The 22,146-nt window shown below is 51.3% G+C and overlaps 6 protein-coding genes and 1 pseudogene across 7 annotated transcripts, besides 1 other annotated feature; 4 read left to right on the top strand and 3 right to left on the bottom strand.

Moving 5' to 3' along the window:
• Window positions 1-22,146: part of a sequence feature (contig 1.12 753..174100(-1)) that runs on past both edges of the window.
• ANIA_00736 (uncharacterized protein) lies at window positions 3,455-4,254 on the top strand (the record flags this gene model as incomplete). The annotated part of the gene is made up of 2 exons (XM_653248.1): window positions 3,455-3,700; window positions 3,757-4,254. The coding sequence occupies 2 exons, from the start codon at window positions 3,455-3,457 to the stop codon at window positions 4,252-4,254; spliced, it is 744 nt and encodes a 247-aa protein (XP_658340.1).
• ANIA_00737 lies at window positions 5,546-7,832 on the bottom strand (annotated as a pseudogene). Its single transcript has 4 exons — window positions 7,714-7,832; window positions 7,038-7,663; window positions 6,939-6,982; window positions 5,546-6,883 (listed from the first exon to the last, which is right to left on the bottom strand). Coding segments are annotated over exons 1-4 (2,127 nt in total).
• On the top strand, window positions 8,392-10,040 carry ANIA_00739 (MFS transporter; the record flags this gene model as incomplete). The annotated part of the gene is made up of 4 exons (XM_653251.1): window positions 8,392-8,555; window positions 8,610-8,988; window positions 9,072-9,734; window positions 9,786-10,040. The coding sequence occupies 4 exons, from the start codon at window positions 8,392-8,394 to the stop codon at window positions 10,038-10,040; spliced, it is 1,461 nt and encodes a 486-aa protein (XP_658343.1).
• Window positions 11,224-12,785, bottom strand: ANIA_00740 (aldehyde dehydrogenase family protein; the record flags this gene model as incomplete). The annotated part of the gene is made up of 3 exons (XM_653252.1): window positions 11,224-11,677; window positions 11,749-12,710; window positions 12,762-12,785. 3 exons carry the CDS (start codon window positions 12,783-12,785, stop codon window positions 11,224-11,226), a joined length of 1,440 nt encoding a protein of 479 aa, XP_658344.1.
• On the top strand, window positions 15,178-16,275 carry ANIA_00741 (pectate lyase pelA; the record flags this gene model as incomplete). The annotated part of the gene is made up of 3 exons (XM_653253.1): window positions 15,178-15,484; window positions 15,553-15,797; window positions 15,847-16,275. 3 exons carry the CDS (start codon window positions 15,178-15,180, stop codon window positions 16,273-16,275), a joined length of 981 nt encoding a protein of 326 aa, XP_658345.1.
• ANIA_00742 (Zn(II)2Cys6 transcription factor) lies at window positions 18,078-20,813 on the top strand (the record flags this gene model as incomplete). The annotated part of the gene is made up of 4 exons (XM_050613319.1): window positions 18,078-18,215; window positions 18,286-18,555; window positions 18,792-19,471; window positions 19,526-20,813. 4 exons carry the CDS (start codon window positions 18,078-18,080, stop codon window positions 20,811-20,813), a joined length of 2,376 nt encoding a protein of 791 aa, XP_050469145.1.
• On the bottom strand, window positions 21,078-21,649 carry ANIA_00743 (protein ngn7; the record flags this gene model as incomplete). The annotated part of the gene is made up of 2 exons (XM_653255.1): window positions 21,078-21,096; window positions 21,147-21,649. 2 exons carry the CDS (start codon window positions 21,647-21,649, stop codon window positions 21,078-21,080), a joined length of 522 nt encoding a protein of 173 aa, XP_658347.1.

Raw genomic sequence — 22,146 nt, 5'->3', positions numbered from 1 at the left:
GTGCATGCTGAGAGTTTGTTGAGAGGCATCCCCTGGTCCATGACTGCTCGCTGGTCAGGAAATTCGTCTTCCTCTCCTCCGACCCTTAAAGACTGCTCCGTCTCCCATCGCTCTGCCCGTTAGGTGTTTCAGAGATACTTCACAAATCTTGCTCAAGAGATCGATTTCGTTAACAAGTCGTCTTATCCATTGAACGTGTCAGATCGTACTCCCAAGCCAACCTGGAATCATAGCTCAGTCTTTTCCAATAAACCTGCCGCTATTGGAGCGGTGGATATACAGCTCTATAATTATGACATTGGGAACAAACTTGGCTGTTGACCCTCACACCGCGAAGGCCTTGGAAGTATTAATGAGTATACTCGGACTTGCAAATCCGACGCCCGAAACAGTGGCCTGTGTCATGGCGTTTGCGCCCCCTGTTACACTATAATTGGGTTAGTGACACCTTGCTATGTACGGTTTAGTTATCTAGCTCTAGGTTTCTCACGATGGTATTTACATATCACGGAACCATATCCATACAGTGCACCGAAACAAAAACAGCTTGCTGCAAAGCCAGTGCAGAAGCAAAAAAGAAACGGCTCCATCCGCGGATCGAACGCGGGACCTCTCGCATTTGTGCTTCAGGGTTAGCCCTAAGCGAGAATCATACCACTAGACCAACGGAGCAGTTGTTGGAAACTTGTTTAACTTGATGCAAATATGTGGATAAAAAAAAGTCTTACGCCAAGACCAGTCACGCCAATTTATCGAGGGGTCAAGCAATTTATCGAGGGGTCTCTTGACCCTTCTGTCGAAGCATGGGTTGCCCCTTGGTCTGCACAGTCTTAGTCAGCATGTCATTAGTATTTAGCTTAGCTTCCTTGTGCATCCGCACCCCTGAATACCAGACTCCTTCATGCTTCCACAATGCAGCAGCTAAAGCCTTAACTTTCTCAATGGCTAGAATATCAATGTATGTTTATCAAAAACAACCAATCAATTGCTCCGTTGGTCTAGTGGTATGATTCTCGCTTAGGGCTAACCCTGAAGCACAAATGCGAGAGGTCCCGCGTTCGATCCGCGGATGGAGCCGTTTCTTTTTTATATATTCCACTATTGGTGCTGTCATTATGTCTGCCTAATTGTCCTCTAAAAGGTAGCTAATCCTAATTGCAGGATATCCTAGTTGCAGGAAACGCTTTTTTAATAGCTCAACACTGTTTTTTCCTGATCCTGCAAGCGTCATTCTGGAAACCCTTACGTAGCCCTAGTTCCAGTTGATACCATGTATGCCTCACAGGATGACTGTACTTCAGCACATGAGTCGAATTCAGGACGACCTGACTGCCAGCCCAGCAGACCTGCTTCTTAACCAGTTCCTTTCTTGAGACTGTACTCAGCAGCCACCTTCATACGATTTGGCAATCGTCGTGCCTTGCCAAATGCTGAAGACAAACCACGATTTGTGGTCTTATCTCACCTGTTGACTTTACCAACTCTCCTATATGTACCTCAGCTATACGATGCCATGTACTGTCCTTGATTAATCCAGATTCGGCTATATCTGAATCTCAGAGCCTCGTCTACCGGATCCCAACTGATCAGCTGCTCATTTTTTGCTACAAGCTCGCAGACTTGAAAGGCCTGTCGCTGACCATGCATGCTGTTTCACACTTGAGGCTTTCACCCCCTCCTCTTTTCAACTTTAACTGAGTCCGGACGAGTCAGAGAGCGCAAGGAAATTGGGAGATAAGCGAGAGTTTCAGGTAGGCTAGTCAAAAATGGGTGGTCGTTGATATTAGGGGTGAAGCATTAGCTGAGCCCCCTCAATGAGTAAGACTTCACTCAAAAATCAATCTGGATGTCAAGGAATACCCAGATGCGAGATTTTGCGCAGTAACGGATGCTGCGAAGTCTTCTCTGCTCCGGATCATCATGACCCTAACAACTCTGAGAAACCTAGGAACAGTCGAAATCGTAGATGCCATAGCTCCTCCATACACAGGAAATATCGCCTCTAGAGGCGCACAAATGTATCACCGGATCAGGGACGCGAGCGCATTGGCATGTTTCTCCATTCGCCAGTTCGCATGGCGCCGTTGCTCGGACAGCAGTAGTGCTTTCGAGGCACCTCGAGGTCGCTCCCACAGCGGATTGCACGAATCATACACCGGTCCCCAGCCGCGCGAATGATTTCTGCTTCGCGGATACTCCGGCCCAGAGCACGAGTCTCTGACAGGCTTTGAGCTCTGCTGCGGGGAAAGTTCCCCAAGCGCCAAACTCGAGAGTAAAGGGATCAACACACACGTCCACCTGCCTCTAAGATGGAATATAGTTGGAGCACACCCCAGACTCGCACGACACAAGCTTCGTCTGAAGATTCAGGGACATGGTCCAAGTGACCCCGGGTCTTTCAGGGAGGGTTGCACTGCTTTATTCAGTACCTGCATGGTAGGGTTGCACGGTCCAAAATGACGCCGTCACCACCTATCGTTTTCCCACATGATGGTTGCAATGACCACAGGGGAGTATGCGAGCCAAGCAGCTCGATATTGCACGGGCGCTTCAGCCAGCTTTGTAATGAACCGAGGGACCTATTAGGCCATTTAGGGCTGGATAGAAGACGCGATATTCAGGGCGGTTGGTCAGTTGACTGTAGGTGGCAATTCCGCTGGGCAGAGCAAGCGCAGAGTAGGCCTGGATCTCGATCCCTAAACGATACTCCCTAGTGTTGACTAGGACCAAAATAGTAGACAATAAGTAACCAAAAGGCAGTCTTGCAAAACGCAAGCTTGGTTTAGAGGGTCATTTGGAGAGGTCATCTCCAGCTGGAGCTAAAATCTCCTAGAGCGATCCCTAAGCGCCGACAAGGATATTATTAGATCGCGGGGAATTCTCTGCGAATGAGCGTAATCTTCAGCTGCAGACAAGCCTTTGGCAGCCCAATCACAGCGCTGGACTGACTGAACGATTCTGCATCTCGATGCGCCGGCCCAACACCCCCCTTGTTCGCTCCCGATTTAGGGCAAGCTGAAGGATCTGGAGTTTGCTTGTCAGCGCATACCGAGCCCAATGGCAGAGCTGGGTCGAGCTCTTCCTTCATGGGCGCTTTTAACCGGCCTCTCACTCGACGCTGTTTATAGATCAGACCCTTGGGGTCTCGGGTAGAGATCCTCGTCGGTTTTGTCTGCATGGTCGTACCCGCCATCTTGCAGGAGGCCATCAATACCGTTCTGGGTATATAATCAACCCAGCCTCCTACGCCTTGGATTCTGCAGCCATTTCAATTCTTCAGCTTTGATTTTTGTTTTTGCATTTTCCTTGGTCAGCTGAAAGCCCTGGTGGTCATCGGTTTTCCTCTTTGTTTTGCTCTCCACTCAACTTTTCTCACATATCAGACCAGCTCACTCTCTACTCTCAACCTTCCCATTATACCCATCTCAGTTATCCATCATTGCCCGCATCCGGAATGCGTTCAGTGCTCCTTATTAGCTGCCTGGCGGCATGCTCTGCCGCTGCCCCCATCTTTGAGAACTTCTACAACTTCTCCGATGATATGGCTGAGTTCCTGGGCCGAGTGAGCAAGGCTATCCACAGCGAGGTCAACTCGTTGACCTGCGACACATCCTCAATTGCTCTCCCCTCTTTTGCCTCTGGCCTCCCAGCCCCCACCGGCCAGAAGCCCCTCTACGTCGCACTCGGACGCGGGACACAGGTGAGCACCCAGCTCGATTCCAAACCCATCCGAAGCAGAACCTAACCGGCTAGTAGAACTACACCTGCGCCGACTCAACCTCCTCCTCGACGCCCGAGGCCGTCGGCGCCGTCGCCCGCCTTTACAATGCAACATGCCTCGCCGCGAGACTCCCAAAGGCCATCGAGCTGCTCCCCGCGATTGCCTACAAGCTCACCCTCCCAGCAAACGAATACGACCCACTCCCCCCATCCAATTTTAACCTCCTCGGCCACCACTTCTTCGAGGGCAAAGTCCCCGTCTTTGACCTTGACACAACGCCGGACCGACAGCTGGGAATCGCGAAAGTGAAGAAAGAAGCCGACCTTCCCGCTCCAACGTCTGCGGTGCGTGGCGATGACGACGAAGGCGCCGTTGCCTGGCTTTATCTTTCAAGAAGCAATGGCACCGTAGGCCGGTACTCGAGCGTTTACCGCGTTGATACCGCAGGTGGATCGCCGCCTGAGACTTGTGAGGGGATGGCGCGGAGTTTCGAGGTCGAGTATGCGGCAAACTATTATATCTATGGGCAATAGGTCTTTAGCTACAGGCAGGATGGGTCGGCGGTCTGATTTCTATGTATATATCGAATTAATGAAATGTGATGAGATGTCAATGTCTTGAACTGGACTATACCCATTATCCTACTCTCTCCCTTCGGTTTCTGGCCTGTGTATCGACTCGTCGACTGCTGTTTACAGTAAATTGTGCCGTCGGGTAAGGGACTTAATATGAAAAAGCACGTAAATTGACCCATGTCGAGCAATCGCAGCAGGCTTTCAATCTAACGGCAGACATGACGGTATGGTTATGTGTAATATAATATGCTTCAGCGACCACCAAAACCGCTGCACCGTTCCTTGAGGCGGATAGTGTGGTGGTAAATTTTAGCCAATAACCCTAATTTGCTTGATGCTATAACTTTCCCGTTTTATCTCCTTCAATCGTATGGGCGGCTACCAACTCTTTATTCTGCGTTCTGGCCTATGGGACGATGGTCAGAATATATGTAGACGAGGTGCGACAATTCCCAGTTCTGATTCGTGAACGTGATGTTCGCAGTCAAACTGGGAGAGGTATAGAGAACCACGGTCGGTACCATCGGCAGTATAAACGCCAGGCATTGATGAACTAGATAGTATATACTTGGATTACTCATATTTATATCTGGATGGAAAAGTGCCTCATATCTTCTGTAAAGATGAACTGGCTTGTGAAGCGAGGTCCAGGAAGGCCAAGTTAGGGCTTAGGAAGTCACCACACCCCGGGTATCCACCAAATTACATACATCTTCCAGTGACTCTACAATAACCTGAGAACAGCCTCTATAAGTATGCACTAACTGTCGCCGCGTAAGGAGCTCCTCTTACAAAAAATGATCGAACAACTGAATTAGTAATGACAGATGCAAGTTCAAGTCCAGCAAGTAAGCCTCAGGGCCCTGTCATCATTCTATATCATTCATTCCTAGAAAACTACAGTTCTAGCTTGCAGACTCAGGTCTACTTAGCCTAGGTTCCATATTTCCTACCTGCCCGTAGATTATGCCTCTCGCTACTAAGTATCTCCCCAAAGATTTGCTCAAAAAACATTGCCCCAGAGATGACGGTACTTAATACTCGGCGGTCGATTAGGGTCCCTGTAGTAGCCTTCAGCTCAACCGGGCATCCCATCCCCTCCAGAGTTGTCCCAATTCACGAACATCCATTCGTTTGGAAGGGCGGTACTATCGACATCGTAGCTCATACTTTGATCTTGTACAATTGAATTCCCAGAATGCCGGGCAGAATAAACTGGTCAGCTAGTGGTAGGGGTCAGCTAGGCACGTCATCTTTTAAATCGGGGCCAGTGAGTCTCACGGTCATGGAAACTCATATTGTCCGGTGAAGTGTTATCTAGGTCAAAGTCGCCGGTCGAACCGGGCATGGTCATGACCGGGCGATTATTGCCGGCGTGTTTATCGAGGCCGAGGGGAAGATCGCCTCCGCTCGCTCTAACCCCAATCCTTGAAAGCACAATACCAACAGTGTCTGCAGCTCTCTTTGCTTCTTTCGAAGCGGAGCTCCTGCGTATCCAGACTGCTCTCGCACGCTGGAGCGCCCGTAAAGTCTCATCTTTCCTCTCCATTGCTTGTTCGTGGTGTAACAAGGAGCACAAGATCATTGCTGCCGTGAGGAACTGGTGATTCATGAGGGAGGTGAATCGCCAGCGCATCGCGTGGAGTTGACCTCCAGCGCGAGTTTCCTCGTCGAGCACACTCTGAAGCTCGAGAGAACCCATTGATGCATCAATGCAAGCTTGCTGTGAGTGACGAAAGCTGTCCTCATTGTTAGAGGGGGACTGCCCGCCCAGGAATCGCTGATGTAGCATCATTTGGCCCTTGTAGATCAAATGTCTGATAAATAGTCGAGCAATAATAACCTGTGGCGAATCAGTCACACTCGCTGCTATTGGCTTCCACTTCAGAGGTGCAGGGATGCTAGCAGCAGCATCATGCAGGATCCGGTCGACCTGCATAACCTCTTCGTAGGAGCAGAGCTTTACCCTGTGTGTGAGATCGGCAACGATACCGAGGGCCTTAAGTACCCGTCTACGAGCGATGATGCCCAATGAGGTTGTAAGTTCGGTTTCCGGTCGTGAAGGCGGCAGTTCTTTGGTGTCTTCATCGAAATCGGCGTCGTTCAGGTTCCGCGGCTCGGCCGTATCACACTTCCAGTCGGAGATCATCCGTGGCATCCCCATTTGATTTGAGATCATGATATCGCTCATAAGCACAGTTGCCCATACGCGGCGCCGCATCTCACCACGAAAAGGTGAGATTCCAGGAAAGTGGTTGGGATCACGATGGTAACCCATGCGCATCGCGAGGTTGACCTCTATGGCGAGGAGGAACCACATATCCTTGTTCGCATCCGTGCATATGCAGAATTCGGCGTATATATAGTTGATGACCGTTTCCAGTACATATGGACCCGACTTTGTATATTCGCCCATGATCAAGCATTGAACGGTTTTTTAGCGGTAGAGGTCAAACAGGAGAGATTGCATTTCTGCTTCCGGATTATCAGCCTGGTTTGAGGCCACACATGCAAGACATATCATGCTGAACAGCAGCCCGACCCACATTATGGGGACAGCCGAGGGGTCGGCCCAGAAGGCCTCGTACTACGGCCTGTTAGTATGGAATCTTCAAAGCATATGATGGCGGGATAGTTCGAACTCTAGCACTTGCCTCGCGTAAGAAAACGGGCCCATGGACAGCAGCTGATTTTACCAGAACATGTGAGCCATAGATCGTCAATAGTATTGGTGGACGCACCAGAGGAGACGAGATCCAGGTAGTTAAAGTAGCGGGATATGTAGCGATCAACTGCGTATCTTGGAAGCAGCGCCGCGAGGATTTCCTCTCGAGATGCCGGTCGGCAACGCCCATATAACAATATTGCACCATATCGGTTCTGACCCGGTGCATTTGAGTCTCTACTACCGCCAATGTTCTCGGGTTCATCCGCAGCCTCACCTGGATTCTCTACCAGCCGCCGTTGTTCCTCCCTGTCCACATGGTCTTTTAGATCGGCTATTCCTTCCAAGACGGCAACCCAGTGATCCCCTCCAATGTAGCGCAGCTCTGAAGCGCTGATTCGCATGCTTCCACACTCTGAACGCTCATCCATCGGAGTGTCTTCCAGCAGTGTATCTGTAGAGGTCGGCACCAGTTGCCGCACTCCTGCGTCAGTATTGGCATGCACGCTAGCAACGGCAGCAGAGTTTGACATGGCAGACATAACAAGGCGTTCCAGTTGAACTAGACGATCATGCATATTCGACTGTGCCGTCGGGCCTGTCTTCGATGAATCGCCAGCAGTTGAGCCATTCTCCGGATATGTACATGTCTGACCGCGTGAGGCACAAAAAGAGCATGGCCTCTTGCGGTCGCATCGTGATCTAGACAGTCAGTGCCACAAGTAGTGTGAATGATGCTGCAGATTGCTTACTTCCGACGCCTGCACTGGTTGCACGACAGCTGCGGCTTCTCTCTGCGCCGACTGGGGTTGTACTGCGACTGGGATGATTTTCCACCGTCAGGATGAGCTACAAACTGGGAGGACTTCATGGGCGAATAAGTATTGTGATGATTTGGAGAGGAATAGTTGATTGAGGAGAGGGGAGAATGGTGTTGGTAGTGTTATGTGCCTGAGGCATAAACACACTGCTGTTTCCCTTTCGGGCATTCGTAGGTATACGCACGTGACAGCCTTGTCCCCTCCCAGAGAGATTAGTCTTTCTCTCTTCCTGTTCCTTCAAGATACAGGTCGACCTTACAGTCGTGAGCTAGTCGGATAGACGGGGCTGGATTATAAGGCGACAGCTCGCCAATGCTAGGTCCTCCAGGTAAATCATTATCTGCGATCGTCCGATCCGACCCTCCGATCCTCCGATCTGCTATGCGTCCACTATATGGCGAAGAGATGTTTCCTCCGCCACGTCCCCGACCCCCTACGACCAAATTATGCAGTCAATTCTAGTATGCTATCGTCCTATCTCCGGTCTCTTCCATCTATTTAATGCCTCGATGGCGTCTCTCAGCTTGCAAAGGGTGAGAGTTCGATTGGCTTTGATCCTATTCATTCTCGTATTGCATCGACGTCTACGCATCAGCCAAAAGCACTAGGATGACTCCAAAACAACTGGAAAAGGGTAACCTGGAAAATCGTACTTACCCAGAGACCGATGTTGTCGACTGGGACGGAGAGGACGATCCGACCAATCCTCGCAACTGGTCAGAGCCCAAGAGATGGGCGCATGTTGTTACAATCTCTATTCTGGCTCTCATCACGTACGGCGTCTCTCTATGCGCAATTAAGGTGCCCATTGGCTAACATTTCTGTAGGAACATGGCCCCTACGATGTGCGCTCCGGGCGTCACGGCAATTGAGGCTGACTTGCAGATAAGTTCCAGTGTTGCCAGTACACTTGCGGTCACACTGTACGTACTGGGAATCGCGATTGGCCCTATGTTTATGTCGCCACTCAGCGAGCTCTACCGCCGTGCGCCTGTTTACCACGCCGCCAACATGATGTTCGTGGCCTTTATCGTTGGCAGTGCGTTAAGCCAGAGCCTCGCCCAGTTTCTCGTCTTCCGGTTCTTCTCCGGCTGCGCTGGTGGTACCCCGATGGCGCTTGGCGGTGGAACGATTGCCGATATCACAACTATCCAGAAACGAGCGGCGGCAATGGCGTTGTTCAGTATGGGACCTCTGACGGGACCGGTAAGTCGCTCGCTGTCGCTCCCGCTCCCGCTCTCTAGGCTTTATTCTGTGCAAGCATCGGCTTGGCTAATGAATCCGTTTAGGTTCTCGGTCCAGTCATCGGAGGCTTCGTTACCGCAGGAATGGGTTGGCGTTGGACGTTCTGGTTGCTATCTATTCTGGGAGGGGTGGCCGGAGCGACGGCGCTGGTTGTCATGCGGGAGACGCACCCTAAAGTCATTCTGGAGCGCAAAGCAGCCAATCTACGTGCTACTACTGGCGACTTGAAACTGCGTTCCAGGCTTGCCAGTGGTACTCCGCTCTCACCCGGACAGGTCCTTCTCCAAATTCTGATCCGACCACTCATGCTGCTTTTTGGATCGCCTATTCTACTCGTCATATCCCTCTACGTGGCCTTGGTGTTTGGTGTGATGTACCTTCTCTTTACTACCTTTCCTAGCGTCTTCGAGGGTCAATACGGGTTCAGCACGTCTGTATCCGGGCTGGTATACCTGGGTCTGGGTGTAGCATTAGTCGCTAGCATGCTTCTATTTTACGTTCTCAATGAGCGGGTACAGGCGGCACAGATGAAAGCAGACGGAGTGCAACAAGTTCGACCAGAGTACCGGCTGCTCCTGATGATCTGGTTCAGCCCGTTCGTCGGGGTGGGCCTGATCATCTACGGCTGGACAGCATACTACAAGGTTCATTGGATCGTGCCTATAATCGGCACTGTCTTCATGGGGTTCGGAGCCTTTTTTGTGATTGTAGGTCTCTCACAATATCTAAGGAACTGATGCTAACAATTGGTCATTTAGATGCCGGCACAACTCTACCTGGTCGACGTATTTGGGTCCCAGGCGGCAGCCTCTGCTCTAGGCGCCAACAACCTGTTGCGCTACATCTCAAGTACCTTCTTGCCACTGGCGGGGCCTGCCATGTACCGTAGAACTGATTACGGGTGGGGGAATACGTTACTAGGGCTCCTTGCACTTGCATTCGTTCCGGGGCCTCTTTTGTTCTATCGATACGGTGAGCGTTTGCGCAACAACTCTACGCGACGTATAGAATGAACTGAAAACGATGCATCATCTGAGAGGAGTCGACAAGGTCTGGCGCACTCTTTGTAGTGCGGACGACTTGGAGTATGGCAACAGATTCGTCTACGAGGCCGCGGAATTCAGCTGAAGATGCGGTACCATTACTTTCAAACAGAATGTCTCGATCCATACCGTCTGGCCTGCAGAATTTGAGCCCACAGCAAGCTCTTGACGTTATGATTAGATTCACGCTTGAAGTCCGGACTGACATATGCCGAGCAGCACTACTAAAATCTGGCCTGGGCAATGTTACCAAGTACTTCATATGGAGTAGCTGTATATGCAACACCCATTGTGATCTTTTATTATGCCACACAACTACGGCCTCATTATCCTGTCCTCCCATGTCCTCTAGTCTACAATATTAACGTTGAAAGAACAAAAGTGGTGCAAGCTCAGCCCTGGACTTTGCCCTGATCTGTCCCCACGGGTTTGTGTAAATCCTGCCGCAGATTTCGCAAAAACGCTCTGGATATTACCGTCCAGCATTTGGCTAAGCACAAGCTTTGACCTGTTACCTGACTTGATGCGCTTGCAGATATGAGGTCTTTGAGATTATGACCACCGCTAGGTGGCTATCGTCTCCCTTAGTGGCGTGCTGATGATATTTCATGCACGATTGATTTACATCCGTACCGGCATGCCCGCAAAAGTCCAGCGAAGCTTCGTGCAATGCACCTTTTCTTGGAAGATTCTTGCTCGGGGTATAGTCCATTCCTCCGTGGTGGAATATCCAGCGGTTTTAATTGGCAACTGTTTATCGAATCTGTAGAGTTATGCGGCAGCTGTATCTTTCAGCTCAGGATCTCTTTTCGCGCTGAATCCGCTTGCGATGCTACCAATGAACAAACCTTTCTTGTAGACGGCCGGTATAGCAGTATAATATTGACCTGCGGATATTCTTTCTTTTCTTCTTCTTCTTCTTCTTTTTTCTTTTTAGAATATAGAATAAAATTGCTTAACAGAGGTTAAATAAGTTTGATTTAGCTAAGATATATTTAGCAGGAGGCCGGTGGCCATCTTGATCCGGCCTGGCACGCTGGGCTATTATGCCTGTTGAGAGAACGCTTACTTCTAATAAAGAACCCAAGGGCTGAGCATTCCTTAGCTACTGCTATTCTTGGTTTTGGTATTATGGATTGGTTCAATGACCGGACTACATGACCTTCTTCCACTTCCAAAGCGAGGTGGAATTGCAATACTGCTTCAAGCCGGTCATGCCCCATTCACTGCCGAGGCCGCTCCATTTATGCCCGCCGAATGGAACGTTCGGAGCGACATCAAAGTGCGAGTTGAGCCAAACGCTGCCGGCAGACAGTTGCCTGCCGATTCGCTCCGCCCGATCGAGATCCTTGCTCCAGACGGAGGCACCTAGCCCGTCTTTCAGGCTGTTGGCGCGTGCAATCACATCCTCCTCGTCAGACCATTTGAGAAGAGGAACGATGGGGCCGAAGGGCTCCTCGAGGACGATACGCGAATCTTCAGGAGGGTTGTCAATGATGGCAGGGCTGATGTAATAGCCCTTGGAGTTCTCGAATACCTTGCCCTCGAGAGCCTGTTTCCAGTTGCGCTTTCCGATCTCAGAGTACATGTCTTTGACTTTTTCGTACCTTTTACTCTGATTAGCTTGAAGTCTCCAAAAAATTCAAAATCAGGGAATAAATATATGAAAAAAACTTACTGCATGCTGTTCTGGATCGGCCCGACGAACGCGTCTGGCTCAAACCCGTCTGCGGTCTTGATCGACTTTGCAAACGCGACCATAGCGTCACGAAAGGCATCGTAGATACTCTCGTGGATGTATACCCGTTTAATGAGCATACAGATCTGGCCGGAGTTGAGGAACGCGAGACTGGTGATCTTGGGCACAATAGCATCGATATCAACATCCTCACAGATGATAGCCGGGTCGTTGCCCCCGAGCTCCAGAGTCACGCGTTTCAGTGTTTTGGCGCAGCTCTGCATGACCAGCTTCCCCGTAGCGCTCGACCCTGTAAATGTAATCTTATCAATGCCAGGATGCTGCGTAAGTATCGGACCCAGCTCGTCGCCGCCGCTGAGCACCTGGAGGACACCCGGCGGGAAGATGCGCATGCCAATTTCGCCGAGCTTCAGATCGCAGTAAGGCGTGTACGGGGACGGCTTGATGATCATAGTATTCCCGGTGATGAGGGCTGGGCCGACCTTGCCCAGGGCGAGCAGGACCGGCCAGTTCCAGGGAACGATGCCGCAGCACACGCCCAGCGGCGGAAAGGTCTGGGTGATAGAGCGCTCCTCGTTATCGTCCAGGAGCTCGTCCTTGACCTCCATTGTCACAAATGTGCGCAACCACTGCACGCTCATGTCGAGCTCCGTCTGGGCCAGGCTCAGAGGCTTACCCTGTTCCAGGACCAGCAGTTTCGCCAATGGCGCACGCTCTGCCTCCACGGCATCCGCATACGCGACCAGAAGCCGCGAACGCTCCTGGAACGGAAGCCGGGACCACGACTTGAAGGCAGTACGGGCGTGCTCTACGGCGCGGTCGACATCTTCCTCTGTAGCCCAGGGCACCTCATATAAGGGCTCGCCGGTGGAAGGGTTGGTGGAGTGACGGGTCCTCGCGGAGGGCACGAACTGGTTATTGATGATGTTCCCCGGATAATGCTTGGACTCGTCAGATGCGCTCTACCTTAAGCCTGGTGGTTAGGGACTGACCGTAGTATCGATCTGAGAAGACATCCTAGATTCGTAGACTCGTAATCGTATTGATATTGGTATTTTTGGTAATTATGGTGGGGGTTGTACAGAGTGGTACGACGGCAGAGATGACGTTGACTGGGAAGTTTGGCTGGATGTCCACTGCGATGTCAACTGGGATCCCTGTCTCTTATAAAGCCGTACAGCGGGGTACAGAATCAATTACAGTTGCATTTGCGGGGACGTCTGGCCATTGTTGGGGGCGAAAATTCAGCCAGTATCAACCAAAACCAGACAAAACCAGCCAAACCAGCTAAACCAGCAAAACGAGCCAGTTAAACCTCGGGAGAGCTGTGACGGTGACTGTGACATTTACTGACAGCCGGCCTGAGAGCTAAGCTGACAGTCTGGTACAAGTACGCCCCCACAGCGGCACTGGCCGGGCGTCCCGCAATGTACGTACGCCAAAGTACTGGCATTGCAGATTGCTGGAAGATAGTTCCGCGCTCGCTATGCCATTTTGCGCAACTGCTAACGATCGTTCAGCCATTATATTGCAAGGCTGACATCCAGAGGTTTCAACTGTCGGTCCTTTTCTATCTCTTTTTTCTTTTTCTTTTTTTTTTCTTTATCTCTCCTTTTTGGTCCGTCTCATTTTTCATTTTTATTGTTTTCCTGTAATTTCTGAACTCTCATTACCTTTAGGCGGCGATTCCCTCATGTTTCGAGACTGTACGATACGAGCAGTCCTCCGTTCCGTCTCGGACGCTATCGCTGCCGCTATTGGGTGTGTATTGAAATCTTACTGAATTTCAAGTGCTCTTTCGGGATGTACAGATAACACGGAATATTTCCGCGCAGACTACTTATCTTTCAAGCATTCTAGGGATTGCTAGCTGTCCCTTCCCGCTTGGCTCGCAGTAGCCCAGGGTCGAAGAACTGGACGGCAGCCACCGGCTGGGGGTTGGCATGAACCGGCAGGTCTAGGTACAAGCAATGCTCAGCGTACAGCAATGCATAAGTTTCCGCTGCATCTTTTGTCGTCTGGTGTGGGGAAAGACTATATCTGACGGCGTTTGCCATTGGAATCAGTCCAAACTCGAGGAAGCAGTGACCATCCAGGGTTGTTTGGCCAGAAAGCAGGCAAATGAATTATTACGTCTTCTCGCCATACACTGGATGCCGACCAACAACCGGTCTGTGTTCAGACCAGAAAATGGCCCTATCCAGCACTGTCGTGTGCAGAGTATTGCTGCCTTACTGGACGGCCAGAGGATCAGGGATCAGGTGCCTGACATTGCTCTGATCTTGGTGGGGTCTCTGCTGACGGCCGTCTGGGTGAAGAACCAGACGGCTCGAAACAGCTGGGCTTCTACCGGTATCCAGGAAGGCTTTATGCAGCCGCTGCGTAGCTGGTGAAGTGCCTGCGATATTTAGCAGTCGCTGTTAAGATCGGAGGCATTATCCATACAGACGCTATCTCGAGGAGTCGAGACCCTTGATGACTCCAGGAAATACCTGGGATCAGGTCGCTGCAGACAGTCCTGGTGATTGGTGCACCTTGGCGTCTGCATTGGGATACCTCGAACTGCATCTGATGGTGCGGACAGAGCCATGAACTAACTGTAATGCTCTCTGTAGCCTCTCAACATGGAGACCTGTAGCTGGGCAAACTCCTCGATACAAGACAGCAGCTGAGACAAACAGGCTGAGAAGGCGATGCAGCATCTGTATGTCAGTTCAGAATGATGCAAGGAAAAATAGAAGAGCCATGAAGTAGGCTGCCTGCTCGTACGCGGATACGCAACTCCAATCCAGTGGCGAGGTGCTCTTACACCTTCCTCGATATTTCTCTCCGTCAACAATATTTTTCCATAAATCAAGCATGACCGTATATAGTACCCTTTCTTCATCTATGCACCCTGCAGAATCCATCTCTTGGACCCTGAGCTTCCTGATCATGCACCACTGCCGCCTTGTCATTCAGGGTTCGTTCCATTGGAATCGGAAGCAGCCGATCATTGCCAGCTTTTCCGGATGATGAAACGACGGAAATGCTTTTCACTCCAATAACATTATTCGCTCCTGCGCCTTCATTTAAGATGGACGCTCGGCGCGCCTTTTTCTGACCGCGCTCGCGGCTCCTCCCGTGCTGAATCGGGATGGTTGGTCTGGAGGCTGCATGCGATTCGAGGGGAAACATGGGGTGCGTTTCTTGGCCTGGGGAAACTTCTTCAGGAAGCTGTATCACTCTAATCATTCTATACTCGGTGTATACAGGTGCCGAGATGGTCAACGCTGCTTACCGGGTCTGGGATCGTCTATAAAACCCTCCGGAGAGTTCACCAGGAAGAGGAATGCGATACAGTCCAACGCACTTTCTTGCAGTCTCTTTGCGATCTACTACCTCGGTTCATAGTTTCTCAGCTGCACAATGAGGTTCACCCCTCTCTTCCTGCTGGCCGCTGTGGCCATTGCCTCCCCTGCGCCGGACCTCAACGCCCGTCATGAATTGACCCGCCGCCAGGCCTCAGAAAGCTGCCCGATCGGGTACTGCACACAGAACGGTGGCACTACCGGTGGTGCGGCCGGTGACACCGTGACCGTGACCAATCTGGCCGACCTGACTGAAGCCGCCGAGAGCGATGGGCCGCTGACGATCATCGTGTCTGGGTCCATCTCGGGCAGTGCCAAGATCCGCGTGGCCTCAGATAAGACGATCTTTGGAGAGTCGGGTAGTTGTACGTCTTCTCTTTCCAGGCAAAAAGGATAGAAATTAGATTCGTGGACGTCGTTGACTTGGGCGTAGCTATCACCGGTATCGGATTCTACATTCGCCGCGTCAGCAATGTCATCATGCGGAACTTGAAGATCAGCAAGGTCGACGCAGACAACGGCGATGCCATTGGCATTGATGCCTCCTCCAATGTCTGGGTCGATCATTGCGACCTCTCTGGAGACCTCAGCGGTGGGAAGGATGACTTGGACGGACTGGTCGATATCAGCCATGGCGCGGAATGGATCACCGTCTCGAACACTTACTTCCACGACCATGTCCGTCTACCCAGCCCCTTTCTGGCCCAAGACTACTAACAATGAGCAGTGGAAAGGTTCCCTTATCGGCCACTCCGACAACAATGAAGACGAGGACCTAGGCCATCTGCACGTCACCTACGCTAACAACTACTGGTACAACGTGTACAGCCGTACACCCCTGATCCGGTTCGCCACAGTGCACATCATCAACAACTATTGGGACAGCCTGATCGACACGGGCGTGAACTGCCGTATGGATGCACAGGTGCTGATCCAGTCCTCCGCGTTCCACAACTGCCCCGACAGAGCGATCTTCTTCGCCGACTCAGACTACACCGGGTATGCTGTCGTAGACGATGTTGACCTGGGCGGCTCGAGTAACTCGGTGCCCGAGGGAACCCTGACGCCTAGCTCCTTGCCTTATGCGGCCATTACTGCGCTGGGATCTGGCCAGGTTGCAAGCGTGATTCCGGGTACAGCCGGACAGAAATTGTAAGTCATTGAGCGAGCGCATAGCGCCATGCAGGCTTGGATGGACCGTCTGTGCTGGGATGTTCATCTCCTATTAGGTAGTTCATGCTGGAACTTCCAGACCGGATGGTCCAACATCAGCGACGTTTGTAGTGCTTTGAGTTGATCATTTTATATGAATCGTCTGAATGGACTATATCAATATGATATCGGGTACTCGTAGCAACGGTAACTAGCCCAGACACCTTGCGGACTGACCCCGGGTCCGGCCACTGAGCTTGTAGCCACCAGGTCAGAGGCTGGGCGTAGTAGTGCTGACTGCAGCACAAATGTTGCAATCAGACTTTATTACCAAGCATCCACTATCTCTCAGACTGCAACCTTAGTTTATGCTTGTTTCTTGTACATCGGGATGCTCTTTTGCAATGCCGTAGAATAAGTCAACGGGGACTTGGCCATGGAAATATAGAGCTTGTTTGTCCGACGAGCTGTTATTCAGACCATCAAGACCTAGCTTATTATCCGGTCCTATAAACTAGCTTGTCGGCCTGGTGGAGCTGTTTTTCGCCGCGCTGGAGGAGCGGCCAACGGAACTTCTCACAGGAAGAGAGCAGTTGTAATCTATTCCAATTAAGCCATTTCTTATCGTTTATTTTTCTTCCCCTTTCTCTTGTCTTTAGTAATCTGCTTCATAAAGCCCAGCTCGTCGACAGTTAATCGTTCCGGTCCCGGTGACGATGCCAGTGATCTAGCAAGATGGACACGGAAAGGGCATGGCCTATGTGGTCCTCGAATCTGCGAATTTCAAGGCTAGACCATGAAATGGTCTCGCTGACCGGTCTCCACATTGTACCTTGAGACTTTATGTACTTCGCTCTGGTAGCCGCCGGGAAGCATATATGCAATGTTGATATGGAAATGACATGTGATGCTCATTCTGTACACCAGTTGTACAGAATAAGACTGCTGGCTTACGCCATGTGATATTGTGGCTTGGCCAAGATCTCCAACCCCTGAGGGTCTGACCCTTCAATGTATCGTATTAAGAGATTGAAGAGGGTATCTATCATCAACAAGATAGATAATCAACCGTCATATGGTGTTTGATCCTTAGTAGGCTATGTTCGTGTAGTTGATCCAGTCCCACTTCTGCCCTTCCCCCTTTGAGCATATATGCGTACCCACAACAAAGGTATTAGCGGCTGCCTGCCGCTGGTGACGGATTTTTGCTTTCTAGCCTCGTACTGATTAAGAGATATCAAGTGTGAGACTGCATCTCAGATCTTTGGTCCTCATTTATCCCTTTCGTCTATATATCAGTCTATGTCTGATATTTCATCAAACCCAGACAAACTCCCTCTTTGCCAGTTGCTGCCCGAAATTATCGCGGCATAATAAGTTTGAAGATACTGCTGACAAACCCGGGATGAACCCTTTGGGCCAACCAACCCTCGTCGCTTGCACAAAGCACATGTATTTACTTTAGCCATCATTTGACCAGGCTGACTTGGTCGCTTACCTAAATGTCTGGATTCGCCAGGCGGCGCCATGCCCCTTCCTCGAAATGCCCTTATACCTCTACGACCCCAGGCTCAGGGCCTGGAGATCAAGTCCCATTGAGCCTAGCGAGGTCACGTTAAACCACAAAAGGTTCATGCGGAAGAAATGGTTATGCCCTGAGATTATGTAATACATGGCGCTTGGACCAAGCCAGGGCAGCCGCTGACGTCATTACTGGGCTCTCATCTAACAATCGCAGTGCAAGGGCGCCGCGTAGTTTCCTCAAACCTCTTGCTCTCGATCTTTGATCGCTTCAACCCTTTGAGCATGACGTCAGATTTTCAAGGGCCACCACGAACACTTGCCCCATTGCCCGTTTCGCAGTATCTTGGCCAGCCTCGCCCTGTTCCCCGGATCTCGAAACGGTCAAACGCATGCACGGCATGCAAAACGCGAAGAATCAAAGTAAGCAGAACGAAATTTCCTCCCGCCACACAGAATGGCCAGTGGTTGACATGGTACGTCCATTTTGTAGTGTCGCGGGTCCAAGCCATGTGACAACTGCGCTGCAACCAATCGCACCTGCGTATTCTTGGTTGAGAATGACCGACGCAGAAAAAATGCACTCAGACGTGCAGAGCAAGAGCTCAATACGGTCCAGCAGCATCTAGACAGGATCCTTGAGGTGTTCAAGGCAGGCGACAAGACGCAGCTCGACTATCTCCTTGCCACTGCCGCGGAATTTCGCACCGCCTCAACCTTAGGCCCTGCTTTGCAGGATGGTATGTTTGCAGGCATCGATCAGGTATGTAGAGCCATCGCTAGAGCTGGAGCGCTATTGTCGTTCTCGCAGTCCTAATGCCGTTTCTAGCTCTCGGACATTCCCGGCATCGATGGGGAGAGGCGGACCTCTGAAAACACAGGGGAGGACTTCGCCACTGACGGGCACATGGTATGTCGACCATGTTTCATGTTTCGGGTGTTACTCTTTGCCTTCTAGTAAAGAAATCAAGTTGATACGGATCTCCTGATTCAAAACAGTCTGCTCCCGGACTGCCCGAGTCCAGTTGGAGCACGCCTCCTTCCTTTCCAACGCCCTTTTTCATCCCCGTGGGGATCCCAGGTCAAGGCGAGTTCCTGACCAAGGATCCCAACCGCGACGAAGCCAGTAGAGCTACAGGCTACATTGGCAGCTCCTCGGAGATTGATTGGCTGCAAGAGCTAGGTAATAAGGTCAACAACTCGACCAAGCATACAGGGCAACAATGCTGGCCCAATATTGATGATTCCGCCGCGGCGATGAACTACCATTTGGACTATACTCCGCTACCCGAAACTATTCCCACCGACCAAAGGTCGTTGCCGCCGAAGCCATGGGCGAAAACCCTGGTCGGCCTTTTTTTCGAAACAGTCTATCCTTCGTTTCCAGTTGTCAGTAAATCGTTATTTATTATCCAATTTGAACAGGCTTATACCTTCTCTGCGGTTCAGCCATCGCGAAAATGGCTTGCTGTCCTCAACCTGATACTGGCGCTGGGCTCCAGGTACTACCAAGAAACAGAGCCGGTCTCTGGACGGGACGTCGATGATCGCGTCTACATATCGCGGGCACTTGCTCTAGCCAGTACTCCTGCTACGCGTACCAGCTATGCAGGCTTACAGCAGGTCCAGGTTGAAGTCCTGCTAGCGATCTACTATCTAGCCTCGGGCCATGTCAACCAGTAAGAGCTCCCCCTTTCTGTCTTTTAATGAACGCTAACGCCTGACTTGGATAGATCATGGCAGACTAATGGCCGTGCTGCCCGCTTGGCTATCTCTATGGGCCTGAATCTCTGGGCGGACGGGGACCAGATAGACCCCGTATCGAAGGAGACGCGAACGCGGATCCGGTGGTCTATCTTCACCCTGGAGCATGCCCTTTCAGGCATGACTGGTCGGCCGTCGTGCATCGACAGTCAATTCATGTCTGTGCGTTTACCGCTGCCGTTCGACGAGGCCCAATTCCAAACCCCAGGAGTGGAAGAATTGCTGAAAGCATCCGCTGCGCGTGAACGCAAGCTCCAGTGGACTGTGCATGCGACCGACGCCGAACTGGACGCGAGGGACCAGTGGTTCGTGACTATTCGCCCGCGCCAGTCTCTCTACTTCTTCCATCTGGTCGACCTTTCTGTCATCATGCAAGCAGCCTCAAGAGCCATTTACTGTTTAACCACCGCCAATGACGGTGCCGAGGGCAATATTACTTTTTATAGGGGAAAGCTCAAGTCGTGGCTGTCTAGCCTGCAGCCAGCATTCGCTTTCACTACCGACAGTGCCAACGCTCGCCGCCGGAGCTCTGGTGAGATGCCGGTCTTGGCGAGCCACTGTCGCGAAAGAACCGGTCTCGCCTTAGCCTACTATAGTTCCCAGGTCGTATTGACTCGTTCATGTCTTACCTATCCGGAGGTGCAGTTTGGGACGAGTGCCCAAACTTCTCGGTCTCGGTTCGGAGACGATACGGCCAAATCTTGTGTCCATTTCGCTCTTGCTCTTGTCTCTGTTCTTCCCGACCAGCCAGACATGAAATGGATCTCGAAACTGACTTCGTGGTGGTTTTTATTGCACTCTATCATGCGCGCATTGACGGTCTTGCTTATCCAACTTTCAATCGGCCAGGTGCCGGTGCGGAGCATATCAGGCGAGCGGGAGGGCATAGCAAGGGAAGGAGAGGGTAGCGATGCAGTTCGCGACGCAATAAAAAAGATCCTTCTCTGGCTACACAGTATGGCCAAGCAAGACCCTAGCTCGAAGCGCGCGTTTCATATCGGCCAGAGAATTTTCGCCGCCATCGCGCGCACGAACGGGCTTGATCTGCAAGGCGTGGCGTCCGTCTTAATGGCGAAAGAAGAGGCTTCAAACCTTGAAGATTTGGACCGGGGCAGTTTCTATCCCGAGTCCTCGAAGATGCAGGTGGATTTTGCGGACTGGGGCCCCGACGTTACGGGGTCCGAGAGCGGCTATGAGCAGGATCAGGTTCCTTTCGTTGACCCAGCCTTGTTGTCATTTGAAGAGTACAGGTTCTAAGCGGGCCGAAGTTTCATGGCGTCTGCCCGTCGCGGCTGGACATACTCTCTCCTATGCCTTTTCGTGGGTAGATCAGATATTGAACCCCACCACTGCTCAAAAATTTAGGGTTATAAGATGTATTTCAAAGTCCAGACGAACTAGACTGAATCTTCGAGCGAAGACCATGAGAGTCGCCAGGGGTGAAATAAATTCTATCTCATCATATGATTAATATATCGCAATGTTCAGAGCCCAAGCGGCTGTAACATCTGTAACCCCTTCCTAGTCCGAAAAAACCACTCTAAACATCAGACATAAGTTAAAAGCTACGGAGTATTCTACCCTGCTCACTCCCGGGTAAGATAAACAGCTCCGTCACCATACCCCCTGAGCTTCTCCTTCAACTCCTCAACCGCCTCCGGTCTGAACCCGAAGCGCCCCCAGAAAGCCTCCGTGCCATAAACCGATACTAAACAGGTCCTCGAGAACCCCTTCGCAGCCGCAACCCCTAGAAGGCGGCCTATCCCCTGCGCAGCGAGACCCTGCCCCCTCAGTCCCGGCAGGACCGCAACATCGTGGATATAGTACTCACCTGCATCAGCGGGGATCTCACCTAGCAGGGTATTCAGTGCTGGCGGCTGGTGATGTCGGATTGGATGCGAGATGGCGTAGCCGTGAAGCTCGCCAGTTTCGTTAACGAGGGCCAGACACCCGTCCGGGTAGAGGGCGACGCGCTCAGCGAAGATGCTAGCACGTTCTGGTAGGTCTGGGTGAATGGTATTTGCGACGTGCATGAGGTTGTTGATGTCGGATGCGGTTAGGTTGCGCCAGACTGCTGCTGGTGTGGGGGCCATTTCCGGCTGTAATTGGAGATACGGTCTGATTGTGGTAGTCTGCGAATGTAGGTCAGTAAATAGTGCGAATGACTGATTGTGGTCACAGGGAATCTGCAGTGTACTTGCGAGCTTTCAGGTCTGATTGGAGAGCCAGGAGCTACCTCTCTAGGGCACGGAATGATAGGCGAAGAAAGGTGCAGCTTTCGAGGATCCAGGAAAGAAGAAGAGGGGCACGCAGAAAAGGATCCGCTAGGGAAAAGCGGGGAAATACGGCACTATTTAAATATACGAGCGAAACATTAAAGGAGCATTTGCTGCTACTCATCGACTTATTTCCCCAAGCTGCGGAAGCGTGTGATTTCTCTTGTTTATAAAGACAAACCAAGACAAGTGCTCTCAATGCATGAAAAAACTCTATAACGCCATTCAGTATCTAGGATTGAGATCAAATGGCATCAAAATGAATCACATAGGGCTCACAAGTGCGGCTGGATGGCCTCTTTCCAGCACGGGCC

The sequence above is a fragment of the Aspergillus nidulans genome, chromosome VIII, assembly GCF_000011425.1.
Source record: "Aspergillus nidulans FGSC A4 chromosome VIII".
NCBI lineage: Eukaryota > Fungi > Ascomycota > Eurotiomycetes > Eurotiales > Aspergillaceae > Aspergillus > Aspergillus nidulans.
This window is presented reverse-complemented; position numbering and strand designations above follow the sequence as displayed.